The 27,303-nt window shown below is 38.6% G+C and overlaps 1 protein-coding gene across 3 annotated transcripts in view; it reads right to left on the bottom strand.

Moving 5' to 3' along the window:
* The window catches only part of RPS6KC1 (ribosomal protein S6 kinase C1), an 86,075-nt gene that overhangs the window by 6,244 nt on the left and 52,528 nt on the right, over positions 1 to 27,303 (bottom strand). For all 3 annotated transcript variants that reach the window (XM_014252961.2, XM_014252960.2, XM_014252962.2), the window contains 5 exons: positions 23,018 to 23,065; positions 21,314 to 21,446; positions 11,976 to 13,553; positions 11,615 to 11,704; positions 159 to 241 (listed from right to left, as the gene is read on the bottom strand). In XM_014252961.2, the coding sequence (XP_014108436.2) occupies positions 159 to 241; positions 11,615 to 11,704; positions 11,976 to 13,553; positions 21,314 to 21,446; positions 23,018 to 23,065 (1,932 nt within the window). The remainder of the gene's footprint in view (positions 1 to 158; positions 242 to 11,614; positions 11,705 to 11,975; positions 13,554 to 21,313; positions 21,447 to 23,017; positions 23,066 to 27,303) is intronic.

Here is a 27,303-nt window from a genome sequence, read left to right on the forward strand (position 1 = left end):
TTCTCCAGTCCCATGCAGACTAAGCAAATTAAGAGTGCTCAGGTTGGCAAAGCTCATCTGAGAAAGACAATCAAAGGAATCACACCTGGACACACCACTGGTGAGAAACTACTGGCCAAGAAGTCACTTTTATCAAGTCACTTGCCCCCAAGCCCTACCTTCCCAGTGAGGAGTTCAAAAAGAATGGCACCCAGGCTCCACCAGTCACAGGCTTCTGTCTCTTCTAGGATAGCACCAACCTCTAAACATGAGACATTTCAATTAATATTAAAAAGGTCAGTTACACCTTCAAAATTAACATATATTTACAAGGTGACTGTTTAATGCTGACAGAACATATACTAAATACCACAGAGCTTTCATTATGCCTGCAATTTAGTTAGCCCTTTAGCCACCTACAGATTGCATTGTTCAAGCACAGCAACACCATACATTTCATGCATAATTTGTCTTTTCCATGCATACATAGGCACTTTTGAGACTTGTAGGCATTACAGTTATGATTTTTCTACACTGGACAAAACTGGACAGTGACAGACAGTAAAGCAAAGCGTACTTAGGGTATTTATCCTGGCCAGAAGAGCTGGACAGATTGGAGTGGCCTAAAACATGGAGAAAAGCAGCACAAGGGATGGTGCAGTAGTGTACTGCATGCCTCAGTTTTGCCTTGGAGGGCAGGATTGTCTCATGGCTAACCCATACCCTTTACTGGGATCACCATGGGAGGCTTTTCACAATGGTCCCATAGAGAGATATCAACTCTACTTCCCACAGCATAACCAGCCAGGAACTGTCTATTGCTACAGCCCAGCCCAAACTCTACCTTGGTATGGAAAGTTGTTTTCCCCTTGCATCCAACCCAACACCGCTGCTGCTGCACAGGCACAAGGGACAGCAGGGAGGGGAGATGGAGGTGACAGTCCCTGGCCATACAGACACACGTATTCAGTAGCATGATGCGTGTAGAAAACTTGGCCTTCACTGACTCAGGCTTTAAACTAAAAAAATGATTAAATACAAACACACCCTGCTTTCTGCTCTAAAACAGGCAGAAAACCAGATTGCAATGAAGATGAAATCTTCATTTTGACTGTCAAAAAAACGCAGAAGCTGCACTAAAATAGCTTGAGTGGCAAAAGCCACACCAGCTGCCCAGCAGAGGACAACAATTAGCATACAGTCACATAGCTGTTGTTGTGAAAAGCAGTGCAGCATGGGCGGAAAAATCCTGCTCATCGTTTTTTGGAGCTTAGCATGAGCATGGCCAAGGAGAGCTCCAGATGAGTCCCAGCCCAGGGTCAGGGTGAGGGAGATGTCACACCAGAGCTCCCCAGAGGCAGGGAAGCAAAGCCATGCTGAGCTCGGGGATGTGCAGAGGGCTGCCCCTCAGGCAGCTTCCACACAAATTGGAGAGGCTCAGCACCTCACAGAACTAAGCTCAGGCTGCTCTTGCAAGAGCAACAAGAAAGGATGACTCAGACATTCTTTCTGGAGGTAGCACATCCCTCACGTTGAGGAGTGTACTACACTTAATGGCCTTGGAATGACCAATACATCACTATAAGGATGCCACACATCAGAATTTATTCCAGCCCTTACAGATTAATATTCCTATCAGCAGCAAGAAACTTTTACAAAGATGTAACAGCAACCACAGGAAGAACTGTATGAGAATAATTACATTCATTTTTAAAACGTTTTAAGATCCCAGGCGAGCACCCAGATGAAGCTGAAATCATGATAAATTGAGAGAATTTGTGTAAAAATCAAAATTTGTTCTTGCAATTTAATTTTAAAGCCGTTCAGAAAGGCAGACCTTCCAGGAAACTATCCTTTAAAAAAAGAAAAATAAAAAAACTGCAAAGTTGGGCCTTTCCACACAAACCAGCTGGTGAAAGGTTTTCACAGAATTTCTCAATGAAACCTACTAAATGGAAATGCCTTTTCAGTTCAAGGGAGCTTTCTCCCCAACAAGTGAAGATTTTTATTTTTAAATTAAATTACACACTTATTACAGAATAAGGACAGCAAAGCCAAGAATTAATAAGATTGACTCCTATATTCTCACTTCCATTAACTACCCAAAATTGATGGAAATTTTAGAATGATGCAGCAGAAGGAAATAATCCATTTTTCCCAACGGTGTTCAGTGGGAATGGGCCTCATGAGTTACAGCCCAACAGAAAAAAAAAATTACCTAAATGTGAAAAAATGCATCATTCAGAGCACAGAGAAAAGAAATTCTACCAAAAAAAATTTACTCAGTCTTTGTGTTATTTCCCTTTATGTTGGCAATCAAGAGATGCTGATACAATTCTCTAAAGAACCAAAGTTACACTGCTTTCTTTCACAGAACTGTTCATTACAGGAAGTAGCACTTATGAAGAAAATGGACATATATAGAGTAAGAGTCAAAAAGCAAACCAGAATCCAAATCCTTCCTCAAAATCCAAGCTCATATTTTTCAATTGGAAGAACACTTTCAATATATGCCAAGCAAAAACAAATGTCACTGCAGTTCTCTGACAAGAGCAGCACTGAGCTCTTCCATCCACTTTTGGCCATGACCAAAATGACACAAGTGGAATAAATTAAGAGCAGGCAAGTAACACAGATTCCTTCCAGGGCTAAAGGGTTCTGCTTGGGTTCTCATGCACAAGCAGAAGCTGCATGACAAGTCAGCTGAACCAACACAGAACAGAAAATGGAAAACTCAGCTGAGGGCAACACCTGAGTCTCCTTTTTTACAAAAACTAAATTTTAGCTAAACTTTTTTCCTATTATGCAATGTCTGCCTTCCAGCTGCTTTCCCTAGGTTACAAGGTTTCCTTACTTCAGGTTAAAATAAATGTTTTCCTTACAAAAAAAAAAAAAAAATTAAAAATCACTGTGAATACTACAAATAAACATGTGCTGTTTACATTTCCTTCCTTCGAATAGGTCATATGACTTCTGATGCAATACTGATCATAATAAGTCCAGGATACCACATCAATATTACTGCATTTTATCTTGACTAAACATCATGGGAAAATTTAGAAACTGTAGATTATGAAGTGCTTTTGAGGGACACAGAGTAGATGGCTAATGCAATATACCACACAGGGCACATGCTTTTTTTAAAGCTTCAATATGGCAATAAATCCGAACTACAATATCTGCCTTCACTAAGAAAACATTTTCATCTCAATCCATCAGCAAAGTAATTTAGACAATAAATGGTAGTGACACATAAGCTTAAGTGAATAACATGGGGATATTTGTGCCAAATCTTTCCTTCATGAACCTTGAAATCAAGGACCTTACCCGGATTTGTACAAAAATAAACATGTGTACACATGTACAAGGTGTTGGTGCTTCTAGGACTGGCAGAACCACATTTGCAGAAAAAAAACCCATTCATATCATCCTCAAATAGAAAATCAGAGAAATAATAAAGAAAGGTGAAAAAAAGCCAATAGCTCTTCCAACTTCACTGCAATTTCATTAAACAGAGAGCTTTCCTCTTTCTCCCTTCCCAAAGCATGGCCATGACATTCAGCACCAAACAGCACAAGTCAACAGCAATGCTAAATTCCTGCACAAAGCAATTCCAACAGCAGCCACTGGGATAACTGAAGGGAAGGAGATTTGTAAAATGCTATCAGGTTTAGACAGAGACAGATGGTGCAGGTAAACACCTTCACTACCCTGCACTGTCCTCCTTCCAGAGCAGCTGGTCTCAACTGAAAGGCCATTTCTTTATGGTTTCCATACTTATCTCAATATTTGCATTCTACACAGTAATACCTTACTTCCTGATAAGGGAGACATAGCTGACAACACTGTATTTTAAACAGAAGTGCCAGTTCTGAAGAAAAAGCAGAACTTCCCCTCTCCTGAACACACATTCTCAATAAAGCTATCAATGGCAAACTAAGGCTTATTTTCTCATTCTTTACATAGCACCTTAACTTGAAATATATAGCCTTCTTGCTGAAGGATTTCAAAGGCTTTTACTACCACACCTCCCACATTTTTTTTCAAAAAACAGTTTCCTCCAGGGCTGACAATAACGCCTCATGACCAGCACACATAAACAGTAGTTAACATGAAAGAAGCCAAGCCTACAAGAGGCCTTAGACATTCGGTGAGCAGCTCAGGCCAGATGGATTGTGAATCACCAAGAACAAAAACTTAATCAAAAATTTTGCAGGAAAAACTCTAATATGAATAAATAAATAAATAAATAAATAAATAAATAAACAAAAATTTAAAAAAAAAAAAAGCATCTCCAGTCAGATCACAGGAAAACTGGCTTTAGGTAGATGTAGAACTTCCCCAGACACCTAGGAGGCAAGAAAGGCTCTGCACTGAGATGGCTTCTTGGAATTAAGAAGGGCGGATTGATACGAATTTCCCTGCCTTTCCCTTACCCCACACTCCAAGCAGAAACAGCAAACTCTCAAGTATCATCACTGATAAAAAGATAAGGAGACCCATCTGAACAACCATCAGGTGTCTGAAACTCATGAGGAATTGGACTTGTCCAACATCCTGAAAAGAAACATGATGTTTTCCTCTTCTGTGGCCATTAAGATAAACATTGCATGAAAAAACATTATTAGACACTGGAAATTCTGTTTACCTTACACTCCCTTAATTTTAAAAGATTACTGTTTTATCATATTTTGATAACTATATATGTAAAGAAACATTTGCAGAGAATCAAATAAAGTAACTCCAACCTAATTCGCTCTCATCAGACTCAGTCAGCCAAGATACCATAAGATACAGTCACTAAATAAAATATCCCACAAGCAATCTGCCAATAATGCTTTGCCTAAAATGCTTCAGCAATTTATAAACCACAGTATTGAACCATCTATATTAAAGTATAAGAAGTTTATCATGGTCTTTAAACAATAAAGTAGTGAGGCAAGTCCAATGAACATTTCCTAAGATCAAATGGAGTATGAAAATAGGAAGTTTCATTAAAAAGTTATTCAAAAACATATGAGCATCTATGTTCCTCTTTGCAAAAGAAAAAAAAAAAAAGAGGGGACTGTTCTTTTTCTTCCAGCAGCCCAAGATGGCACCAAAACTTCTTCTAAAATGATCATGTGACAAAAGAGACAAAGTTTTATTACTGTTCTCATATCAAAACAAAACAAATAAACCTCGTACCTAGCTCTATTTATTTTCACAAGGCATCTTGTATACTATCTTCAAGGTTTAGTCCCATCTGTAATATTAACACTAATAATAATAGCCAATAAATAAACACAGGTAAAGTACAGTTTCTTCTGGAGTTAACAACTGGCTTTTATGACAGCCAGACTAAAACATCAGGTTTTTACAACTCAGCAGCATGGGTACATCTTACTGCTTATTCTAGCTACAGAGCCTGCGAAAAACCACAAGACCATGAAACACGTAGTGTACTTACAACAAGCCTGAGATCAGATTTTTTCCAGAAAGTACCTGATGCTCTCTCCAAACCTATGCTTCCAATTACCAGCTCCAAGTTCATGACATTTTGCTGTTCTGGGAGCAGTCAGTTATTGTTTTCTGTGGGACACTTGGGTCTTTAGAGAGCTGTCCCACTTTAAATGGTTGTTGTGAAACTGTTATTCCCAGCCTCTCAGGAATCAGTACTTTTTCTGCACCTCCAGACCTTCTTCACACCAGCCATGTATTTTTCATGTTAATGTTTGATCCTGTTTCATATTGCCAGGGCTTTTCCAATCAAGCTAGCCCAGCCTTCTGATTTTGATGCCCAAAGCTCCTTCACCTATCCAGATTTTTTCTTTTCTTTTTAGGATAATCCTGAGATGTTAATGTCACACAAAAATCTAGGACAGAGTCAGAGATAAAAAGCAGGAAGTCCAGTCTTAGACTATAACTATGAGACCAGCCCACTCCTCGACATCTCTCAGGGTCAATGGTACTTTAATCTACCACAGTTATTTTGCTTCTTAAACAAATTAAATTACTATAATACAAAATAGCAAATTTAATGAGTGCCGCAAACTCCTACTGAAAAACACATACACAAATAATATGCAGGTTTTCCTGCATCAAATGTCTATTTGGTAAACAGAGGCAAATAATCTTTTTCCTTATTCACTAAATAAAAATTATAGCATGCAGGCTAATAATATCAACTAGCAATTTTTTATTTTCATGCCATATATTTTAGGTGTCCAGCTGCACTTTGCATCTGTATTTTCAATTGTTTAAGAGCAAAAGAGACATCTTCATTTGGGAGTACAAAAATCAGGTTGCACATTGAAACATTTTTGTCTTTTTTTTTGGGACAAAATCCTTTGCACACAAAGCCTTCTTTTTGCTTAGGTTTTGCACTGTGCACAAGTAACAGCAGGTTACATAAAACCAAATTTACCGTATATTTATGTGTAGGCTTCTGTGAATGCTAGTTTGTGTAAATAAGGCTTGATTATAGCACACAGCTTAGGAAAGCATCAGAATAATACGATGCATTACTGATGGCCAGTTTCCTACTTACATTTTCTATGAAGCTAAGCTCCCTTTGGCTTTAGGATCTCAAGCAGCCAGGTTTTAGTAAACACAGTCTGGTGAAAACTTGTTGTTTAAACAAGAAAGAAAAAGACTCTAAAGGCAGCCCGGTTCTGAAACCTCGTCCTCCAAAAACACTACAGGGATGCAACAGAAAGCATCCCCGCGGCTGGAACAAGAACTTGGGGAGTGTAAATAAAACATCTCATTCACACATCATATTTACACAAGATGTCAGACCAGCAAGCTGCTTCTACAACATGACACTTCACAGGTTAGACTGAAAAAGTACCATAAAGATTTCTCTTCATGAGAAAATTCTCAACTTAAATCTGTTTTACCTAGAGATAGCCTTGACTAGGCAATGGCTGTAGACAATTCTTTCTCACAGGTGTTGAGCATACTGAGAAGGCTTTATTAAAAAAAAACCTTACCAATTTTATTTTTAAAATTGTAACTGTCAAGAATGGAATACAATTATTACTGTATTTCAAAGTTAACAACTCTTTATATTTAAGATCACAATGTTGGCAAAACCAATACTTAAAATAACAGAAGGTGATAATTTGCATTTCAAAATTCATCTATCTTGCTTTTCTCTCAATTAGACCAAAACATGTTGATTCACAGGTTTGTGTGTGTGTGTGTGTGCATGTGTTTCTTTTTTAAACTTATTTATAGAGCAGAATAATGGCCCCCCTGCTAGGCTGGCATTTGCTCAAATTTCTGTCCATGTAAATTGAATCTGTTACTGGAATTTTCCCCCCTTCAGAATACCAAGGCACATTAACCAAGAGATAAAGAGATACATTGCTGATACTATCAGCCACCAGGCAGGTGGATAAAGCAAGGGATTTTTTTGTTAGTTTTTGTGGGGATTTTTTGGACAAATATGTGATAAGAGTTCTCAGGGGGCATGGAGAGCAAAGGGCTGTTTAAACAGGAGTGAATCATTCTCATCTGATCTGCTAATAACTTTGTATTCAGACATCAGCTGCTCAACACACTTTAAAATGTTCAGAAAACAAAATCACTATAAAGAGGAGGAAAGTTAAAGGAAATAAAACACATAAACCTCACAATAGTCACCTTAACCATATTAACACAGCACAAATTCTCAGTTACAAGTACTTAATTTCTTCTTTAAAAGCAAACAAGTCATTCTTGGCCAAACCCCCCACAGTTTTACCTGAAGTGGTGTTGAGTTTATATGGTATGATTTATAATCCAACATTTCCCTTGTGAATTAGAGAAACAACATTTGACTTATCATAGGTGAACAGCAAAGATTTAGTTTGGCCATTAATCAAAGTATAGCACAGGCACTACTTTTAAGCATCTGCAGACAGCTTTGTTGGTGCCAGAGTTGGTTCAGGAACTTTTGCTCCTTTAAATTGAGCAGAATTATACGGCAGCAAAGAGTTACCCAGCCATACCAACAAATTCAACAGCACAGTAACACACCATGAGCTTGTGAGCACAGTTCCTGATGTGCAAATCATTACAAATGAGCCGCATCTTCCGTCTCCAGTTCTTAGGAGAAGTTAAGCAAATTAGGGGCAGCCAGTGGGACAGCAACATCCATTAATGGTACAATGCCACCTCCCGTCGGCAGCGGGGAAGTGCCACTCCTGCAACAGATGCAGCCCTGCTCGAAACTTACACACGATGTAAAATGACAACTGCTATTTCATACAAAACTAATTATACTGCTCACGGGGAATGGGATGCAGCTTTTTAAACAATCCCTTCCCTCATCTTTTTGACACTTCTGCATTTACAATCGTTGCAGTTGTTATTTTATATATCCACTGCATAATGTCCTTTTGACATACACAGTCAAACTGCCACTCCACTTTTCGTAGGACAACAGGAGCTGAACAAGTCCCTGCACTTCACCAGGGCAGGGATCTGATCACTGTCTGCTGTACCAACACTGCCATGCTTTACCTGAATGCAAGGTTACACTCTGGTGTACAGAAAGCCTAAACACAAAGTCCTAGATCCCATAAGCAAGTTCCACATAGGTGGACCTCTATTCTCTCTTGGCTCTGAAATGCTCCCACACCGATACATTACGATCCCTAGCCCATCCAGCAACTAGCTTTCAATATATAAATTGTAGAATTTAGACTTCATGATTTTCTTCAACAAATAAAGCAACTTAAGATTTAAATACATCTTCATGCACTTCACTGCAAATCACTTTATACCTTACACCGTAGAAAAGAAACCTCTGAAACCTTAACAACTGAAAAGATACACCTGTTTCAAATACATGTTTAAAATTTTCATATAATTCTGCAAAACAATTTCCTACCTGTTTTAAACTGAAGATATCCTGCAATGTGTTTGAATTTCACATTCATCGTCCCCTTTTTCTGCCTCCAAAATTTGCTCCTCAAAAATCAATGCAGAAAAAGAACTGCAGCCCTAAACTCATCATCTGTTCTTGTCTCCGACAGCAGACCCTCAAAAGCAATGTTTATTGATAGACACCTTCCCTTTCCTGCATGTGTTGAAAGAATGCACTAAATTGTTGAAATCAAGTAGCATACAAGTTATCATATCCAAATATACTCTATCTCAAACTCTGTTAAAAACAGACAGCAAGCTAAACACAAAATTTTTACAAGTTTCACTGCATGCTTCAGCCAGGAGAGAAAAGGAGAAGGAAGGCTGACTACCCAGAGGCAGGGCAACACAGCACATAATCCTGAAAACACCAGGAAAATTCAAAATGAGATAAAGACTCATTTTGAGTCACTCATTTTAGACACCATGTTTTGTTATGGTAAGAAATCATAAGAGCTGGTAAAATTTTGTGAAGATAATTGTTCACCTCTACAAAACTACAGCATTTCCCTCAGAGAAAAAAAAAAAAAGTAACACTTATATTAAAAAGAAGCATAAAAATAATATGAAAAGCTCAAAATTTGTTCCTAGCGTACTGAACTGAAACACAAATATAATTTCAAAATCCTTGTTCCAAGAAGCAACTTGAAGAGCAATGCTTTCATGATATAGGGGTTCCAGGGACATGGTATACTCCTTGATATTAAAAAAAAAAATATCATCCAAATGAAGCTTTTTTTCCCCCCCTGTAAAATTGGAACCTAGAGAAAGCTTATTAACATGATTTTTTTTTTTAATGCTAATCAAAAGTTCTAAAGCAACATTTACCAGCAGCAGTAGCCCTAAGAAAGCTGCTACGGACTCATCTATACATCATTAGTGAATCATTCTTTGTGACAGAATGTCACTTGACTCCAAAATATATTTTGTGCTGCTAAGTCATACCAAGTATTACTCTCCTACAAAAAATTTATATGTAACAGCTACACTAAAGTACAAGCAAGCTTCACAGAGATAACATTAAGATCAAGAAATATGAAAGGCAAGAATCAAGGAGCAGTACCAATTCATCCACCTTGAATGTATCCAATACTTGCATTTGCAAATCTTCACCTTGCAGCTCACCAGCTGCAGACACACAAAGCAAATACAGCCTGGGGTAGGGCAGAGAGGGCAGAGAGGGCAGGGAAACTTCAGCAAAAAAAGCCCGGATGGGTATCACACCTGTGCTGTGAGGTGGAAATAACGACGGTGTGGAAAACTTTATTCTTGCATTTGGGGACTTCTAGATATTATTTCAACTGCTCCCTAAACACTTAATTACTGCAGGAGTTGGCTGGTTGGGGCTTAGGGGGCAAAAAAAGCCTCTCTTTGGATCCTCATTAAAGTACAGAAAAATTAAGCTTTGACTTTCACAGCTCATTAATGATGACAGGGTGGGAAAAGGCTGCACTTCCATCTTTGCTAGAACTCAACTGGGGAGTGCTTTGTTCAAGGCTGGGGTAGGGAGGCAGGAAAACACCTCTCTCTAACAGGTTGTCACACATGTTGGCAACCAGGACAATCATCTATTTAAGAAACACAGTAATTGCTGGGATTCCCCAATTATCTTGCTCTAGAATGAAAGTGGCATGAGGGTAGAACAAAGATGCTGGACTTACTTTGATAGGTTAAATTATTTTCTCTAACACCTGCCCTTTTGACTTGTGTAGAAAAAAATTTATTTTTAATTTATCTCAAGAAGCTGACACTCAAGTTTGTTAAGACCCAACCACCTTTATTCACAGAGACAGTTCCTTGCTGCATTTCACTTGCAGAACAAAAACACAGAAGTAACACCTGATGCCAAACTAAATTCAGAACTTCCATGGCTGGTAACTCTTATTCTAAATTTTTCTAAGCACATTAACAGACTCTGAGCTTGAGGACTGCCTCAAGCTGCAATGCCAAGTTGCAATACCTGGCCAGACCACGCACTCAGCAGAGTTATGTTGGCATTCCAAAGTCTGAATAAAAACAATAATTTCAACTCTAGTTTTTATAAGTTAACTACGAAATTTTTAAAATATGAAGCTGTATGTGAAACATCTGATTTTTGGCTGTCACTGCCAAAAATCATAGACCACTATATTAACAGAAAATAAACTGGAGAAAGGAAAAGAGGGAGAGCTCAGTTTCAAGTGCCATCCTTGCCATAAAAACCCAAGAGATATTGATTTTATCACCCTCATGATTGATGAAAGCAGTTCTAAGGAAAGAGCTCTCTAAACTATTTCAAAGCCCACTGTAGCTCATCAAAAATGTCAGAGGCATCTCTGAGCCTATTAGGGTTGTATTTTTCAAACCTCTGTGGCTCTCCCCCCACCACCCATGTCCCTTGCATGTATAAATTTTTGTATTTTTAAGGGTCTTGGTGCCACCTTTTCAGTCTCATTTGCTCTTTTCATTTATCAAGATGTACTCACACACAGGAAATAACTGGAAGAAAGCAGAACATTCCTAGCTTGCTTAAACAAGACATTCAGTACAATTACACATTATGGAAATGACATAACAAACACCACCACAGTTCAACAATAAAGCAGTTATGAGCCCTGTAGCTTTTTAAGGCATTAAGGAAAAGAAGCAAAGAAAACTCAGATATTGCATGATCTCAAGCTGTATGCTACAGAGACTACAGGAGAAAATGAAAGCTGCTAATCTACTTTCCAAGTGAAACATTGTAGGTGATTGCTCTAACCTGGGGCACAGTACATTCTCTCTATGGCATCGTTGTCACAGGAATCTTCAACCTCCCTCCACCTGCTAAAATACGTTAGCTGAATGTGTCCTAAAAACAAAACGACAGGAGAAATCAAAACATTTTTCCCTTCCATTTTCTGCAGAAGTGAACTGTAATTACTCCTTTTGTAGCTAAAAACAGTATCATTAAGAATAATGGCATCATTAAGTACTAGAAGCTATTACTGGGGGTGAATTTGCTGCACTGATAATGAAGCTCTAGACAGGAAATGAAGATACTAATTACAAGATAAAACGCCTACTCAGTTAATTGGAAGCAACAGCGAATAAAAAGAAATGCATTTGCAAAAGTTCCTGACCTCTATCATTCAATAAGATGTTGTTTGGGTTCAAATCACGGCACACAATTCCTTCTCTATGTAAAGCATCAAGGGCTACCACCATTTCAGCTGCCCATCTTTGAATGCAATCCTCTGGGATATTAAACCTGGAGGTTAGCGCTAATCTTTCGTCGAGGTCCTGAAAAATGTGATGTATTTCCTTCTGCCCTGCTCCTGCTATTTTGTCTTCCTTCTTTGGTGCAGTCCTTTTACGTTCAGCTGCTGGTGACATCGCCGAGTCTGTCTCCTCTTTCCCAACGTCTTCAGTTTGACTGGAAAACAGCGACACTCCTTCATTCTTTAGCACATCTGTATCCAAGCTAACCTCTTGAGCACCTGAGAGCAGGTTGGAAACACGTGAACTTTCTTCTTTGCTCATCATATTTAAGGAGCAGGCCCCAAGCTCTTGGAACAGAGCCCCATCTTCTGAAGCACCTACCTCTTGGTCAGATGTAAAGAGGGTCCCAAGAGCTCCCTGAGTGACACCACTTGGCTCATCTGCTTCCTCATGGGCAGGATCACCCACTTCTGCTGCCACATGATTTGGCTCTTGATCAAATGCTTTGCATGGCTCTGCAGAATTATTTAATTGCAAGACATCAGGTGTTTCTAACAACTTTACTTCTGACACGTCCCTATCAGATTTTGTAAACTTTGTTGGCCGTGACACAGCTGGCTCCTCTGTTTCATCAGACATGCCTGGTAAGTTTATTAGGAGATCAGGCCTTCCTTCATCAATGCTATTCACATCATCAAAAGCAGCATCCTTAAAGGAGATAACTGGCACAGAGTCATTTGAACCCCTGCTCACAGTGTCATGAGCTTTCACACCCATTTTGCTCTCCAGGGCATCCAAACTTCTGTCATGATCTGGCACAGAAAACAATGGCTTTAAAGGCTCTGATTTCAGGTTATGTATTTTTTCTCCAAACTCAAGCCCCAGGAGCTCACTAGTGCTATCTTTGCTGTCTATCCTGAAGAGCTCCATGGGGCTGTTCTTGGATCTAGTTAACGAGTCCAATATCCTAGTAGGGCTGGCTATTTCCGACTCAGCATCGTCGATGAACAGCTTTCGTTCCTGAGATACAATCTGGAAGGTGAAGCTGTCACTACCAACAACACTACACTTCTGCAAGGAGCTCCTCTCTTTGGTATGCAGCCCTTCACTCTCTGCTTTAGCCACTGGTTCCTCATTTAGGGAGCCAGAGTCAATTTTTTCCTGCCCATATTCATTGCACAATGTTAAGTAACTAGTGGTGCACTCTTCTTCTGAGCTAGATGCTGAGTCCATCCACTTGGAACTCTCCTGACCATCTTCCTGGTTGCTGCTGTCATCCTGAGAGCTTGGTGTCAGGCTGCTCCTCAGTGGGACCACCTTCAGCATGCTCTCCCCAGAGCTTTCTCTGGAATCAGTACTACTACCAGTTTCTTTAGGACTAGGCGTTGGTTGCTCCAGGTAAATTTTAGTTGAGCTGGAAGTTCTGGATTCAGGAATTTCAAAGCTCTCTTCAGGACTTCTGTTTAAGAACTTACTGACATAAGACCAGAGTTTTCCTCCTGAAAAATAAAGAAAAAAGGGAGGGGATCTCTTAATTTCACTCAAAATAGCATTTATTTTTATGAAACAGGAAAATATCCTCACTGTCACTATACACTATACCTTTATGTCCACAGAGTTTTTTGGAACCATTTCCTCAGCAGGAAATAATTACAGGGACCACAACTTGCTTTTCACACAGATTTGTATTGTTACATAAATATTTAAAGAGCTGCATCAGAGATTAAGCTGCTGCTTTTTTTGTTTTTGTTTTTAAACTTCAGTAAAGTCCCATTTCAGAGCATCTCTCAAGTTGCACAGTGGTCACGACTCTCCACCTGCCACCACAAAAGAAGCAAAAACTAGGGAAGATCAAATTGTTTACTGCCCATCACCACTTCTGCCTACACTGCGTAATTCTGTATCACAGCTCTAAACTCATCAGCAACATTAGTGGAAATGGACTGAAAACTAAACAGCAAGTTCAGTAAGGGAAATTACCATATCAGCAGGATATTTTAAGGGTCTGTGTCTGTCTTTGAAGAAGTTGGGGTTTTTAGTTAAATATTGATATATTTCTTCCATTAACTTTAGAATAAAAAAAAAGCTTTTTATGCTTTACTGCACCACACAAGGACTTTTCAATACAAGTTACACATGCAAACAGCTCCTTCACAGCATCTAAGAAAGTTCTATCTCCAAAAAATAAGTTACATTTAAAAAACACAAACCAGGACTCTTCATGTTTCCAAATGCTGCACATAATAAAAGAGCTCACAGATTTCAAAACATAATTTTAGCAAAATAAATCAAAAAGTTACCGTAACTCTTATATGTGCCAAAGAATTTGGCTTAAAGCTAGAAAGTCTCCTTTGATAACTTAGGGAGAAATGCAATGTCAAGACATTTCAACTTAAAAGACTGTACAGAAATACTGGAAAATAAAGGAGTTTCAACAAAATCTTTGTAAAAGAAAAAAAACAAGTATCCATCCCACTGGGCATCTGCAAAGTTGGTGGGGTTTTTTGTTGGTTTTTTTTACTTATTTGGATAAAATAGAGTTTTATATTTTTCCAAAATACATTCTTTAATAGTTTGGGGGTTTTTTAACACTCTCTTTATCAGGCAAAATTCCTTTAAAAAGTACAATAAAAGAAGAAACTATTTATCATTGCCTAGGAACAGATTTTCTATACTCCCAGGTATTTCAAATAAAACTTATCAAAGACAGAAAAACCTTGACACTTTAAAAAATTAATTTGAATAATATAATGTGAAGTTTTCCTGCCCTCCATCCCCCTGGCTAAGACAAGAGTTGTTTTTCAAGGGGAAAAAAATATCTCACTGGTTATGGTGAAACTAAGTATATTAAAAACACTAAGAAGGAATTCTAACAGCTTGAGTCCAATGGTAAAAATGAAAATTTAGGTCTGTTAATCCACATGGTTTCTGCCATAAGAACAAAGAGAGTCAGCACCAGGTCAGGATAACCCTTGCCACCTTCTAGAATGTGTTGAGAAAGGATGCCAGGTAAAGCACCAGGAGCAAAGGGAAGCAATGCTCACAGAGAAAGGAACAAGAACTGCTATACTGACCACTGTATGGCATAAGTACTTTAAATTCTTACCCAGAGGTGCATCCAAAATATGCACCCCAAAGTGTGCCCTGCCACAGCAGCAAGGCACAGCCCCTGAGTCCCTCCCAGCAGAGCAGCAGCCCCTCAGCCCAGCGAGGCAGGACAGTGACTGGCTCTGAGCCTGCCTGGGCACAAGTGACACCAGGCCCTGTGTTGGTGACACTGAGGGCCCTGGCCCTGCCAGAGGTGTCTCACGAGCAGAATTTCACCCCTGTGAGAAGCAGAGAACCCGTGCAGGTTCTTCAGGTGAGGCCACTTGCTTTAAACACATGTTACACAGCAGCACAACAGGGCAAAGGCACCTTGCCCTCCGAGTCCTTGCACAGCACTTCAGAATTACTGATCTTCAGCTGATTTGGGGAGAATGAGAGAGCAAGGACATACATAATTTTTACATATGTGTGAAAGAGTTTATTCTCTTTTTCACACTTTTATCCATAACAATTAATTTCCTTTAAAATTTCAATTAAATTATTTCAAGTACTATAATGAAATAACTTTTCCCAGTTTATTAAGTAGGCATGGAATTATTCAGGTCCATTTCATACCAAACAATAAAATCGAATTTGAGAACTACACCCATTCTGCATTATTACTTACATAATTTAATAAAAAAATTATATAGTCTCCCCATCCCACCTGCATTAAGATTAATTAATACAAGCTAAGTCTTTTCATCTACATTTTACTAGTGTTTATTACTTGTGCTTCACAAATTTCTTCTGAAAACACAAATCTCAGACCATGACCCATGAAGACTCATGTAAGATTTTTGGAGCTTTGGGAAGTGCCTGGCATACCACCACCTCAGCCTCCAGGCATGGCTTTAATGCAAGTAGGAGCACCATCAGTGCTTCCTCTGAAGGAAGCTGTAAGAGGAGGTCTTTCTAACAGAGGCCAGCCTTGAGCTTTGACCCAGGGAGGCAGAAAGCTCAAAACCTTTTCCCTGTGATCCTTTGTCACATCCTTTTTTCCTGCTCCATTACTGGACACCAGGTATGCTTTTATATATGACACCTGAACAGCTCTCATGGATCCAAATGCTTTGTACCCCCACACTAAGATAAGAAGGGGCTGGGCTGCCCAGCAATATGAAAAATGCAAGTATTACCCTTGCATAATTTAAGTTTTTCACCTATCCACACATCAAACTGCTCTCAGGACAATCCTGTCTTCTGCTCCCTCCACCTCACATCATGCAAGATTTCATCCAGCCTCCACTACATTTGGGGCTCTACTTGGCTCACTGCAGCTTAAGAAGGGAGACCCAAGAAAGATTAAAGAAGGAAAAAGAGACATGTTGGGATCAATACTTAAAAAAATCCACAAAAAAATCACTGGCAGAAGTGAGAAGTTCAGTAAACATAAAAGTTGCAAAAGAAAAAAAGAAATCTCTGTTCTTACAGTGTTCAGGAATTCACCATTGTCCACATGTGAAAACAGGAAGAACTGCAATAACTCATTTGTTCTTGCAAATCTATTATCTTAGGTTTTCAAAAATAAGTTTTTCATTATTAATGACTTGTATTTAAAAATCACTGTGGAAACGACTATTTACTGCAACTTCAACTTAAGAGTTAAATACAAGTAAACAAAACCAAGCAAAAAAATTATGTCCAAATATGTTAACATTCAAATATTTCAAGACTGGCCTCCTGGTCAAGTGGAAATACGTAAATAAATGCCATGCAATAATTGTGTTCTACAGTGAAAAACAACAATTTTATTTCTTTTTTAAAACGTCCAATTCAGGGTCAAACAAAAGTGATATTTGTATCTGCGTATGTAATTATGCCTTTATGAATGACATACTAATAATCTTTCCCCCTCTCCCCATGTGTTGTGTAAGATCAAGAAAACCCATTAGCAAGCCATGCTAATATAGTATCAGGAATCTATAAAAACTAAAATTATAGAAATCAATCCAAACAAGTAAGCTTCAGTCACTGTCAAATAGTCCAACAGGATAAATAACTATAAAAGCTACAGTATTAAGCTAAAGTTTATTAGTGTTTAATACAATTTCAGAACTATATTATTAACATAACTAATTATTAAGTTTGTTTTCTTCTACCATAAATTGATTCCACAGCCAGCCTAGTCCAATCTTTCTGGTTTTATAAGCACAAGAAAATCATCAAGTTCCACATTCTTCTGCAGTTATTCAATGAAAAATTTCTTAGTAGTGCTATACTTAACCACATTTCCAGCAATCTGGAGCTTATACCTCTGCATCTAGAGGCAGAATCTAAAAAGTTAGTGTCCAAAATAATCAACAGGAAATTCAGCATAAAGTGACTAAGTGATGAATGTAACTAGGAATCTTTCATATTCTTTCAAACATTTCTGTAGCTTTTTTATCACTAGCACTTCATGTACGAACACCAAAAAGAAAATGCAGACCAGATAGTATATATGACAGGATAAAATGAAACCTAACAGTTCAGAAAAGTTAGTTTCCTAAACATGGTTTTGTTCCAGGTGACAAGAAAAAATCATGACCAGTTGGATTTTTCCTCACCCAGTGCTTGGACACTTCCCATTTCAGCTTCACATCCTGAAAGACTGGCTGAATAAATCAATAGCCTTTGCTAGCTTGGCCCATGAGATTACTCCCAAGAATGAAGCACTGCAACTCCTGCAGAACTGGAATGCAGCTAAGAATGCAGCAGTCACTGTATCTAGGAAATCCCAAACAAAGTCAAAGTGGATAACCCAGGCTTCCAAATAACTGTAATGTGATAGAGAAGAAAAACAGCGTACTGAAAGACATATGCTTGAATTATTCTCCAAAACTGGGCCCAAATCTCTACAACACTGCATAAGAATTTGTACATGGCCAGGACTTCCAATCCTAAACCATGCACCTCATGAGAATTAATAGCCTTCCTTGCTGGAAAAGGAACAATTTCATGGTTTTCAAAGAATCACTGTCCTTCTTTTGAACAGAGACATACCTACTGGTAGACTTCACTATGTTAATGCAATGGCTACAAAAAATGAGGCTTGCCAAAACTAAAGCAGACACACAGGCACTGCCATGGTTCAACAACAATATTCCACAGCATCCCAACAACAGCCACAGTGGAGTTGCAGCTGCACACGAAGGGGAAGTTGACCTCCTGCCTAATCTATAACATGACAGTAGTTACAAGCATCCTGTATCTGCAGTCCTGTGTTTCCACTGCTGCTGGTGGACCTCTGCTGCAAAGTTTGCTAATTTAAGCAAAGCTGAGCAAAAGCTACTATTCCAAAGCAGCCTCCTGAAAAAGTTACTTGCCAAGGAGCGTATCACCCTCCCTACATTTTCTGATTGCTGTCAAATATTTACAGCTAGAATTATCTCCTCTTCTAACAACAAATCCCCAGCTTTGCAAGCCAAAGCGCTACCGTGGTGTTGTCTATCAATTGCTGCGTGCAGCAAGCTTCTTCAGCAGGAAGTTTCTTGAGTGCTCTCCAGATTGATAGGAACTCCAGCTTGTTTATGCTTAAAGAGATTTGACAGCTTCTAACAGCCACTTAAACTTTGATGTCCCATGGAAGCCCCCCAGCCTATTTTTGAAGCATCTGTTTCTAAAATTTCTGTAGTCAGTAGTGCCAGGAAGAAGCGAGGCCTTATTAACATCAGATTGGCTCTCTCCCACACTAGAACTTGCCAAGTGCTTTCCAACAAAGCCACAAGATAACTTTATGGACTTTTGTGCTTCTGATGCACCCTTGAAGCCTCTCACTGGGGCCAGGAGAAAAATCTCTAAGACAACCCAAGACCTTACCAATTCTACGCATGTAACACCATCATGATTTACCAAAACAACCAACCAACCAACGTCTTCTTGAGTCTGTGGTCAAGCTTGCTGAATTCCACACAAAACCCAATAGTGCTGCACTTAGTAATACAGTTAAAATCAACTATGAACAGGAAACAGTGAGCAGCTTACATTAAAACCTCTGAATTTGCTACAGCACAAGCCAATTCCCATTTAAATTAATATTTTACCCTTCAAACTCACAATGGTGTAGCTAACATACCTAACATCATAAAACTGCGCCACTTACAAATTTGACTGGCACAATCTTCCTTCTTATTGGAATAGAATTACTTGGAGTGTGAATATTTAGAGCATTCACAAGTCATGAAATAAAATTTTGAGACTATCACTTAAAAAGTACATTCTTAGAAATTTTTATCCTTTCTCAACATCACCTACAAGCACCTTCTCTATTCATACCTGATCTGAGATGGATAAAATTTTAAGACAGGTTTGTCTATAGGGATTCCTGGTATTACTATCCTTGTAATTTAAAGAATGAGTACTACTAATATAAGATGATCAAGACCATCATCAGTGGGGTGAGCTAGACTAGTCTGCATATAATGCAGCATAACTTAAGCCCTATTTTCATTTATCCTTTATTCACACAGAGTTAGAAGCCTTTCCAGAGTTAGAAGCATCACTCTCATAGCAGGGTGAGGTGCAGTGGCCATTGCTTCAGTTCGGGGTTTGGGATCAGGCCCTACACCTGCAATACACTTATTGAATACATTCTCAGGCAATTTACTCACCACTGTGTACCCCAGCTACCCCTCTTTACAACAGAATATACCACTCTTCCTCTCCTTTTGCATGTTCTGAGCCCAGACAGTAGGTTCATGAAAATGAAAGAGCTCTGATCATGCAATGTCTATTTTTCTCACTATTATATAACAATAAAATTAACACTTCCAGAAGATTGTCAACTGCTCACATTAGGCCTTCCTTAAAATTTTTGTTCTTACATCTGACCACTTTTCCCATGAAATTCCACTACTACTCCACTCACTTTTCCGTCTGTCTCAAGGAAGAACATTCTTCCTAAAGAGAAGAGCAAAACTGTAGGACTTGAGAAACTGCAGAAATACTAGGAAGAGGTTTTTTAAATTATGTAATTATGCTAACCTTAAGGGCAGCTGCTATCTGACAAGGGTTGTGAGTGGGGGTTTTTTTGTTTCTTTTGGGGTTTCTTCAATTGTGGGTTTTTAAAAAAACTTTATCTGAAAAACAAAATGTAACAGCTTATGTGGAGATTGAAGCTCAGTTGAGAATCTCACAATCCTCTTGTGTATTATTATATACACACCTCAAGAGAAAGTGCTGCACTGAAAACTCTCAAGATCACCATCAGGCACTACTGTAATGAGGCTTTTCTTCCTGCATCAGTGCTCATGGCAAAACTAAGTCACACATTGCAGAAACATTCATTCCTGTTGCAAAGCTAACTTTAACTGGTCTCATATGACACCTTGTTCATGAAAAAGCCAAAATCTAAGTTATTAGGGAAAAAAAGAAGTAACATTAAATGCAATAAAATTATCTTCTCTATCAGTCAGCTTAGTTCTTTCACATCATCCATTCTGAGTTATTAACATTTCCTAAAAAAAAAAAAGAACTATTAGCAATCCCCAAATTTATATTCTGCACTCATTCTAAACAAATATGGGTAATTACATTTAGGGAATATTTAAATCCAGGTGTTAGACAAAAAAATCAAAATGTAATTATTTTGTGCCACCTGTTCCCTGTACATTTAACAGGAATTTTATAAATAGTCTGAAGGCACAACTCTGTGGTTCTGCTTTGAACTCCTGTGTGATGCCACTAGCTATTTTCTTAAAAATCCAGATCAGTGCAGTATTAACCAACAGGAAAATGTTCATGGTTTTTAGTGGAGCTATTAAATTACTGTGCAAATACTTGTCATTTTAACTAGAAGATGTTAAAAATATTTACTAGTCAAAGTTTATGAAAGTAGCCAAAGACTTTATCTCTGAGAGATAACTGTAATTAATGCAGATAGTTGTTGCAGTCAAAGCACTCCGTCTCCTATAGAAAATAAACAGTTGGAAGCTTTCAATACTGCTACAATTCAAGTAACCCATCAGGATTTGAGGCCATTTGAAGCAGGAATCAGATCCACCGCAGAATGAGAGGGGAAGAGGGGGAGGGACAGAGGAACAGAGTGGGGTGTCTTACATGACATCTCTCTGGCACACTTTAAATATTTTACCTGGATGTATGAGAGATTAATTTGACAATGAAGTGCACCATCAATTAAAACTGAAAACCTTTGACTCTTTTCAACAATATGCTTAAAGGAGAGACAAACCTTCTGCGTGCTGCAGCACGAGGAAGACAGACTCCTCGGAGATGATGTACTTGTGCAGACACACCATGTTGGGCACGCAGCGGGGGATGATGGTCGTTCTGCTCCTGCTGCACTCACTACTTTTCCTTAGACCCTGACAGAGAACAAAAAGGTCAGTTGTACCCTCAGTTGCCTTTGGAGCCTGCTGTGCTCTGTGTTTATCAACCAAACTAATCTATCCGAGTTACTCTGGGCTTCAGAGAAACCACTCATCTGCTGCTCTATGCCCCTCGGTCCCCCGAGGCTGTGCTGATGGCATCTGGCGTGTTTCCAGAGAACAGAAGATGGCACAAAGCTGCCATTAAAATCAATTACATGGGTCAATGTTTTTATTAGAATCTCTCTCAAACTAAGTCATCAGGATGACACTCAGTTATTTCCCTGTGACCCTTTTTTAAAATTTTATTTTTGCGTGTGACCAAAAGACACTATTAAAAAAATTCAATTCAAGTCTTAAAGACAAAAGAATGCCTTAGCCTCATAGGTAATCATCACATTTCCATTTTACTTTACTAAAGACAGCAACCACCTCAAATAAAAAGGAAAGGAAAGGATTAGTCTCCTTGAGAGGCAATGATTTTTGGGAGGTAGGGATGAAGTTGCCAGAAGTGAAAAAATTGATGTGGGAGGGTGGAAGGGAGGGGAGAGAGAAAGAGAAAAAAAATTATGTCAATAGTGTGACCTATTACAATATTGATAAACATAGGCAGTTACATGGGAAATTCAATGTTACCCTATCTGCCAGTAGATAACATGAGGTTCTAATATACAATATTCACAAATGAACCTTTATGTGAAACAAACAGGTTCGTTGTATCCTGCACATACAATTTCAAAGGCCAATGCACAAATGTGGGTTATAAGCCAGATCTGAAGCAAAGTTACAAAATGTTAACAAGCAATTAAAGCTTTATGTTTGGGACACAGCCTTTTTTCCATCCCTCCTGCCATCAGCAGTGGAATTCATGTCAAGGGGAGCCTGAAGTAAATGGCCAGAAAAGCAATGCTCATAACTAAACCAATTCTCAGCATCACAGATGCTCTGAGAATACTGGGGTCTTGATCTGAACACTTTCTGAAACATAAAATAGTAATGCAAAAAATTTTATTCTGATCAAATAACTGCTCATAAATGCAATGGGTTAGTAATATTAAACTCAGCTATCTCAGACTATTGATGTAAAACTAAGGCAACAAATTTGAAGAAGGCCAGTTGTACATTTCATCCACAACACACTTTGGCCAGTAGGATATTCCTCAGCTAAAGAAGACCAAACACAAGGCGCAGTGGATGTGCTTGGATAAAGAAGAACTTTCACCTTTGTCAGAAGTCCTGAGCCACCAGGGCTTTACAGATGTTTTAAGCAGCACATTAAATGTGTGATTCTTTACCAAAGCCTGCAAAGGGGTTGGCCTCAATAACCAGAGGCATCTCAGGTGACTAAACCAGCATATCTGAGCACTAGGGATGTTAGAGATAAAGGAAAGGAATACAACCAAACACTGACAAAAAGAATTCCAGGGCACTTAGTATGTACTACCATAATAACAATATATTGCTGGGATACATCTATAATTAAATACAAATTGATCTTTGTGTGGTGGTGTAATTTAGGAGGCCATATAATAAAAGATTATTAACAAATAATGAAAGATTTTACTTACCTTCAATATAAAAGTCTCCTGTGTTCTAGTGTCCATTACAAGCAAAACCTAAGCAAAAAATAATCAGAATTTATTTAAGTTTACATGAGTAAGCTAACAAAACATAGTTCTTAAATCTAATGTTGAATATTCTTACAAAGAAAGTGATATAATCAATTTAAAAATTAAACCCCTGCAGCATACAGACTTGACAACCAGTCTTTTTTTTAAGCAAAGAAATTACAGAGGATATAGATCTCTAAAATTAGGGTAACAATAAAAAAAGAGGATTTAAAAAGTGTGGATGGGTTTGCTGCAGAGAGAACACCTACAGCTGTGAAGAGCATCTCTGTTAGCAATGCACCACCTCTACTGAAAGCACTTTAAACACAGCAATGAGAGAAGCACTAAACAGCAACTACACTCTTAGCAAGCTCCATTTGTTTATGTGTTGAAAATAAAACAAACAAAAAGATATATGTGTACACACACTTAAGAAACTGCATCTTCAGAAAGCTGGAACCCTCTGCCTTCAATTCACCCTGCTCAGGAATTAAGTGTTTCCAAACTCTAAGAACACAGATGTGCTTGAAAAGCACCAGCTGCAAGACAGCCACACGAGCAGCACAAGCACAAGCTCAACCCTCCTCTAGGAACAAGAGTGTGCTCTCATTGTTTATTTACAACAGACATTGTAAGCTTTCAGTATAAATATTCACATACAGTTATACCAAAATATTTAGGCTCCAAAATTAAACTCTTAGAGGGTTTCTTTCCCATGCTGGCACTGGGGTTACCTAACACAGGGTTTAATAGACAAGATGCAGCAACTCCAAATGAACAGACAAGGTGCAGTGAAGATCAAATCAGCTGGCATCCAAAAAGACTTCTTGCAGAGGAATGACACATCAGGAGCAACACAGCTTCATCAGGTGGCAGAAGGAGCCTGCCCTAGCTCCCTGCTGTGAGGGGCAGCAATGCAGACATGCTCTGCTGGCTCTGGATGGCAGCATTCAAATCCTACTTCTCTCCACATTGCATCTCAAATGTGAGGAAAACTGTAGTCTTCTCTAATAATTTCTTTCTCACTGTATTTCACCAAAATAAATAAAGTCACAGACTCTTCCCCATTTCCAACACCTTCTCTTTTACTAGGGCTCCAGACAATTTTAAAAGTTTTTTTTGTATATTTGAGGTGAAAAAAATCAACAGAAGTTGGAGCTACCGAGATTTTTTGGACAAAGGAATGACACAAAGTTTCCATGTCAAGGGCATGGTAAGGAAAGGCAAATATTCCCAGGCTACTGAGTTTGCTGAACAATTTTTTAGGCCTCTTACGAAGGGCTTCCGGAAACAGTGGAAACCAACTCAATAAATACCTACTGTAAAACTGGTTTTGTTATCCTTGCTTAACCAAAAGGTGTAAAATTACAATTAAAGAAAAACCCAAAACCACACCAACCAATCAAATAAAATCAACAAATCAAGAGCAAAATAAAAGCCACTTTACAAGAGATGCCAAAAGAAGATAAAAATTGTTTGGAAACATCTATGTGTTTACAATCATTCTCCTTCCTCTTCTCCCAAGTTTGTTTGCAACTAGATACTGTTCACATTGAGGCGATAAATACGAGAACATATGTGATTTTTTTTTTTAAATGTGCCCTTTGACTGTCAATATCTCCCAAACAGGTGTTGGCTAAATGATTATAAATTGGCCTCTGGATACACCTCTTCAACTGAGCCGTACAGGACTGGCGATAATATAATTAGACCTAAAAACATCAGGCTGGTGAATGCTTTCCATCTGTTTGGCAATAATGTTTAGTTAACAATAGTCTTTAAAAGAAGCACCTTCAACTTCAGTTCTTAAAGTTATTTATAGGGCCATTCTTAACACACCAGCACTCTTGCTAACAAGAGCTTTAGCCACTTGGAAATTATTAGCCATACGGCTGTATACGAAAAGGAATGGCAGCATTTAACATCTGTATCTCTCCAGATTTACAAGCATCAACCTCATTTAAAGTCATTTCTTAATGAACAGTTCCGTGGTCTGTATTAATATTATAGTTGCATGCACAAAGATCATAAGGAGCCAAACATTTTTTTAATACCAACAGTAGGCCAATCAGTAATGAAGCTGTCAGCATAAAGGACAGAATAATAGCTTCTTTAACCCTCAAACAGGATTTGTTCATTTGTAAAGTAGAAGACACCAATTTAAAAACTGCTCATGGGTTTGCTCACCTTTATAAAGACAAAAATCTAATTTGGTACTAATTTGATACAATTGTCTTTCCAATAAAAGGCTCCTAAAGCCATCTTTTATTCCATGATAAAACAACTGCTATAACTAAAACTGTCATGAAATAATTACCTTTGATAGCATACCTTATTGCACAAATACAATTAATGTATTCCTCCCTTTCATTTTTCACATTTGCTTATCAGCACTGTATTAGCATATGGTGCAACAGAAGAGATTACTGAGCCCTCTCCCCGTAAGTTGAGGTACAGAACCACGACCACCAATGCCAATAAAGCAGGCAGCAGGTCCCTGTAGGGTAACTTCATCTGCTGTTATATTGCAGCATCAACACGAAAGCAGCAGCTACACTTTTATACCTGCAATAACAACTAATATCCCTGTGCCTTTGAGGTTAACAACCTACATGGACTACCCTGTCCAACTAACCACCTCCTTTCTTTTTGCTTCCCATCAAGCATCTTACCTTCCCCGAGTGACTAACACCTCATTTACAGCTCCTCTTCATTTTAGGGACAATTATTTCTCTGTTGATTCAGTACCAACCTTTGGCAAGACTGTTGACATCAAAAGGGACTCCAAGAAGCCCAGGAAGAGCCTTCGAAGTAACTTTAGAAATTCGGCCCTGGCAGACTGCAGACTTGACATGGGCCCAGCAAATCACAAACTTGTTTCAAGTGAAAGCAGCCTGCGTGCATTATTACAAAGATGTGGTTTAACCGATTTCTCCCAAATAATTAAGGGACAATATGAATGGGTAAGTCATTATCAGAAAGCTATTTCAGGAAGGGATAAGTCCAGGAAAGAGAGGGTGACAAGTGTATTTGTTTGACTTTTTATCACTCGCCCCAGCAGAGAAAGATCAGCAGCTCTGAGATGCATTACAATACTGCTGCGGAAGTGCACAACTGATCCAGGTGTCCACTTACTCTCCTCATCTCATGCTTTACAGCCAATTTATAGACAGCAGTGCACCAAGTCTCCTGTTTGCATTCCTTCACACTTCTCTCCTGTGGCTAAAGTGTTTTTGTAATTCTAAGATTCCTCTTTTTAAAATGCGAAGTGACAGGTCCTTACCCTAAAGGCACAATTGGACAAAACAGGATTCCACAGAGCATTCCCTAGGACAGAACTCTGCTGTTCTCCAGAGCAGATCACACCAGGATGCTGGCATTAGCCTAGGCTGCTTCTAGCTCACATGAGCTGACAGAACCTCTTCCACCACGTAAGTTGTAATATTTAACATCTCCTAACAACAAGCTGTTGACAGTAACGTTCAGCATCCTTTCTTGGAGAGGAGGGAGAAGGAGGCACAGCAGGACACTCCTGGGCACTGAGCAGCTAGACTGTGACACAAAAGGAGACAAGGCAAAATCCTATTTGTAATACTAATGGACGAACAGTCAAGGTCCACGTATCACGCTGGCTCTTATGACTGTTGCTTACTCATTCTTTCTCTATTTTTTTCACTGATAACCTCAACACAGCCAAAACCACTGACACACAAATAGCAATTACCACAAATAAATATCTACTGTAAATAAGTGTCTTCAGCAGCAGAGATATCCTAATTTTGTACTGGAGCTCTCAGGAACATCCCAAAAACAAGTGAATGCAGTAGCACTGCATGACAGCATCTCAGTGAAGTGCAGATAGCAATACCCCTCCCCTCCATGATGCCAGATAGGATTTCTTACTTTTTTTTTTCTTTTCTTTTTTTCTTTTCCTAAGTCAAGGGTTAATTCTGATGCTGATAGCAGCTACTTAAAAAAATTAGCTTCTTAGATTTGATTTACAGTGTACCCAACAGCTTAGAGGAAAATAAATTAAATTCAATTCAATATAGTAGGTACAATTAATTGAAGAAAAATAAAATAAAACCTGCTTGGTAAATAACCATAGTCTAGCTCTAAGAAAACAGTTAATTTTAAGATCCTTTAAATGCACAGAAATTAGCAAATGTTTCGGTATGCTAATTTTTTTTAATTAAAAGATATTTCTGCAGTAAAAGCTCTTTCATATGCACTACTGATTCTTC

Source organism: Pseudopodoces humilis, chromosome 3 (genome assembly GCF_049639895.1).
Source record: "Pseudopodoces humilis isolate 2021_Gansu_Grassland_sample_001 chromosome 3, ASM4963989v1, whole genome shotgun sequence".
Classification (NCBI taxonomy): Eukaryota; Metazoa; Chordata; class Aves; order Passeriformes; family Paridae; genus Pseudopodoces; species Pseudopodoces humilis.